This window comes from Elephantulus edwardii, unplaced genomic scaffold (assembly GCF_000299155.1).
Source record: "Elephantulus edwardii isolate Elephantulus edwardi_28Jun2011 unplaced genomic scaffold, EleEdw1.0 scaffold00111, whole genome shotgun sequence".
Taxonomy (NCBI): Eukaryota; Metazoa; Chordata; class Mammalia; order Macroscelidea; family Macroscelididae; genus Elephantulus; species Elephantulus edwardii.
The window spans coordinates 4,617,505-4,621,895 of record NW_006399861.1 but is presented as its reverse complement, the minus strand read 5'-3'; the positions used below and the strand labels follow the sequence as shown (position 1 = coordinate 4,621,895).

The window sequence follows — 4,391 nt, the reverse complement described above, 5'->3', positions numbered from 1 at the left end:
TAATTGGGATGGGAGTGTCAGAGACAGTGCGATTGGCACAGGACAGAGAGGAGTTTAGGGCTGTTGTACATAGGGTCGCTGTGAGTCGCAAGTGACTCGACGGCACATAACAACAACAACAATGATGAATTCAAAAACTATGAGAAATATGTTTCCGTGAAGGGAAGGGGGACATCTCTAAATTAATTTAGCTTGTGAAGAAATGGAATTGGAATCCTGATTCCAGACCCTTATTAATTGTGTCACCAAAATAAATCACAGAATGTTTCTTTAAGGCTTTAAAGAAGAAAAATTGATCTGCTAAAAGTAAATGAATGAATGAATGTATGTCAGCAGCAGGAGCGTTTCTCTTCATACTCAAGTGTGGGGTCACATAACTGGAAGCTCCCTTTTGTTTGGTCAGGTAGCCTGCTGCCTGATGGCTTCGGAGTATACTGAAACAGTTGGTGTGTAGAATTGGCAGGCTCTTGATGGTCACTCAGAGCTCTGCATTGCTCGTTGCAGGAACAGCCTCAGTTGCGGTTGCAGGGCTTCTTGCCGCTCTTCGGATAACCAAGAACAAACTGTCTGATCAGACAATACTGTTCCAAGGAGCTGGAGAGGTAACTGCCGCACATTAACACTCACATTCTCCAAGACTAACAAATGTGTGATGGCCTTTAATTGTTCCTTAATTTGAAGGGTTAAAGTACTTTTTTCAAATTTTATTACAAAAAGACTATAGGATTTGTTGAAAGATTCTAGATCTGTATTATGTCAAGGATTTTTTTTTTTTCTTAAGAGACTTTAGAGTTTTATTTTTCAAGTTTTTAATGTTTAGGATCAGCAGATGCTGGTGTAAGCTTTTGCTAGTCATACTTAAGATGCTCTACAGGGGGAAGGGAGCCCTGGTGGTGTAGTCTGTAATTTGTCCTGTTAATCCAAAATGAGGCCCTCTGGTGGTTTATCCCCACCAACCACTCCACGAGAGGAAGATGGCTATCTCCTAGCAGCTTATGGCCTCCCAGAAACCAGCTGGAACACTGGCTAGGGGTGGGTTCTGACCCCACTGTAATAAATTTTGAGGACATGGGGAGAAAATTCCGATACATAGTTACATCTGAAGGCTTTTAAGTATTTAAATGAATGATACCTTTAGTGTCATATACAGGTTTCTTATTTAACTCACAATTCACTGTATACAGGTATACCTACATACATATTTTAAATAAAAATATTTTTAATTATAGACTCAATCTATTATAACAGGTCACATGCAAAAAAGCAAAATCATAAATTATTAAGAAGAGACAGAATTAAGATTAAATTAGGCAGTGTCTTGTTTTCATTTCATATAGTTTTAAAAGAAGAAAACAATTATAGTAATAATAACTTGCCCCAAAATAGAAAGTGGAATATCAACTGAGTTTCCACTTCTGGAAAAACTACTGAAATCTGTTTCTAATTATGGAATAGGAATAAATGTAAAAATATTTTGTAGTCATATACATTTTCAGAAAGCTTTAAAATTTCAAAGTTAACATGGTTAGGAATTGAAAAATGCCTTAGAGTGGGTATAAATTTATGTATACCATATGATGGTTTTGATTTTTCGTGTTTCTAAAACAAAAAAAAAACACAGCACTAGAACTTAAATGCCATAATATAAAAATGTAAATCACAAATACATTGCATTTTAACATTGAATAATGGAAAAATCAAGGATAAATAACAACTCATTAAGATTTTTTGTTTTTAAAAGTAATTATGTGGATTATTGGATACTGTACTTAATTTTAGTAAACCTCTTCTTTGAATTTCTAAGTATCCAATGAATACCATAGGCCAATTCTTACCACTCAGTAGGACAGAGGTATTTGTGGTTAGATGATTCATAATTGGCACTTGTGTGTCCCTGAAAATGTTTTAGATGCTGTGATAATCACAGATTATCACAAATTTATTAAAAACAAAAGAAGTTGATTCTTTTCATCTTTAAGGGAATTGTACAGTACTCTCTTTGTCTAAAGTAACAAAGAGAGTGAATAATTACTTGAGAAAAGAGATTTTTATGCCAGATATAGTCTGTTTTCTAATTAGTCAAGCTCTTATCCAGATGACCAGACCTCATTCTTCAAATTAGAGGAGCTTGAACCTAATAATAAACATAACAATTCTGTGGTCAGGATTGTCCAGCTCATTACCTTAAATTCAGTATTTTCTTGTTGGAACAAAACTTGATTGTATTAAAAGAATTAAACATACTGACAATCAAGAATATCAGTAGTTTATCCATTGCTAAATTCACAAGTCATGTGTGAATATTTCTTTTGTAATACGGAGAGTAAACCATTATAATCTGGCACAATAGAACTTTGGGGTGGGGGGACCAAAAAAGAACTTTAACTTAATGTACAGGGTCATTTTGTCCTTTCTAAAAATGGAATTAAATATAACCCTTTGTAAAAATATCATATGAAACAACAATTTTTCCCATAACTTCTCTCTTAGGCTGCCTTAGGGATTGCACACCTGATTGTTATGGCCATGGAGAAAGAAGGATTACCAAAGGAGAAAGCCATCAAAAAGATATGGCTGGTTGACTCAAAGGGATTGATAGTCAAGGTAAGAATCTGGTATTTTATAACTGCAAGAAAAATCAGTATGACGTGCTGCATGACGATCTCAAAGATCACTTCTGATTTTACTCTTCTCTCTTTTTTGTATGTGTTTGTATGTGTGTGCATGTGCACAACATATCCTGTTTACTTAAAATTTGGTCAGACAGCACATGGATAATAAAACTGTCACTTTTCCTTTACTTTTGAGCTTAAAATCTTACTTACCATTAAGGTTTGGATGAGTTTGACTTTAATCCAAAAATGTGTCTTTGTCATATGTGAAGATGAATTTTAAGGAATAGCCTTAAGAAGTGTCTTCTGCAGGAGTCCAGAACGAAGGCTGAATAAGTGGAGTGTACCTGGGGGGAGGGATTGTAAAACAATGAAAGAATTTTTCTTTTACTTTTCAAAGAGAAGAGTGTACTGTGGGGGGAGGAGTGGGCAGGGAGAAAAGTGCAACAATGAATGAATGGAAATCCAAAGTCTCTGTAAATTTTCATTAAAATGAATAAAAAATGTAATTTAAAAAGTGTCTTCTGAAATTTAAATTGATATAGAAATGAGTGGGTATATATATATATATATATATACAGATGTCCTGGAAGGCTGTTTGTATGTGTGTATAGTTGCATTTCAGAGCCTTGAAATTATGGTTCTGCATTGAAATAAAAATAATAACGTTTATTATTCTGACCAGGAGTTTCTATTCTAAAACTGTTGTTGTGTATCGTCAAGTCAAGACTGGCTCATACCTAACCCTCCAGCAGGTTTTTCAGAGACAGTAAAATCCTAAGAGAATTGATTGCCCATCTTTCTCATTCAGAAAAGCTGGTGGATTTGACCCACATTCCTTTAGAATGACAGCATTCAAACCAGCCTGTCTGAATTGAGGGACTGTAATCTGCTTCTAACCTGAATTATAGCTGTTAACTTCTCCAGGAATTCCCTTAACTGTGAGTAAGGTTCTGTAAAGGCTGTCAATTGCAATAAAATTATTGCAGTGGACTTCAGATGCAGTAGAGTAGTAATAAGATTGTAGTTAGCATTAGTAGAAGTAGGTGAAGTGTGGAAGAACATGTCTGACCTAGAGGAATTAGTTTTGCACTGTGCATGTTGTTGATGGAGACAGTTCCCCTTTGTGCAGTTAGTAGAAGTGTTAGATTTGGCCATCCCTATGCTGCCTACATGGTTTTTATAGCATGCATTTTTAATCCAGTAGCTGCTCTGTGGGAGAAAGATCAGCAGTCTGCTTCTGTGTGATTTACAGGCTCTGGAAAGTTAACTAAAAGTCATTTCTCACTGAATGGCACGAAATAGCAATAACAATTATTTAAAGCATAATATGTTATCAGACATTATTTATGAGTATGGTATGTTATTGATGTGTGCCATTAAGTCAGTTTTGACCCAGAGTGGCTCTGGATTCTGTAGTACAACTGCCCACAGGTTTTGTGGGGGGTTTTTGGTTGTTGGTTTGGGTTGTTTGGGTTTTTTTTTTTAGTTTTTTTTAATTATCAATTTCAATGAAAATTTACAAAGACTTTGGATTTCCATTCATTCATTGTTGCCCCTTTCTCCCCTCCCAGCCCCCCCACAGGACACTCCCCTCTTGGAAAAAGAAAAGAAAAATTCTTTCATTGTCTTACAATCCCTCCCCCAGGTCCACTCTGCTATGCAGCCTTCGTTCTGGACTCCTGTCATGACATAAATACCTAATCACATATCCCTTTTAAACAGTTTTCTCCCTCATCTGTTTCAATGCAGTATACATTATTGAACCCATCTTTCTCA

At 35.6% G+C, this 4,391-nt stretch overlaps 1 protein-coding gene across 1 annotated transcript in view; it reads left to right on the top strand.

Moving 5' to 3' along the window:
• ME1 (malic enzyme 1, NADP(+)-dependent, cytosolic) overlaps window positions 1-4,391 on the top strand; it is a 212,837-nt gene that overhangs the window by 166,315 nt on the left and 42,131 nt on the right. The window contains exons 8-9 of the mRNA XM_006892123.1: window positions 505-602; window positions 2,491-2,604. Of these exons, the coding sequence (XP_006892185.1) occupies window positions 505-602; window positions 2,491-2,604 (212 nt within the window). The remainder of the gene's footprint in view (window positions 1-504; window positions 603-2,490; window positions 2,605-4,391) is intronic.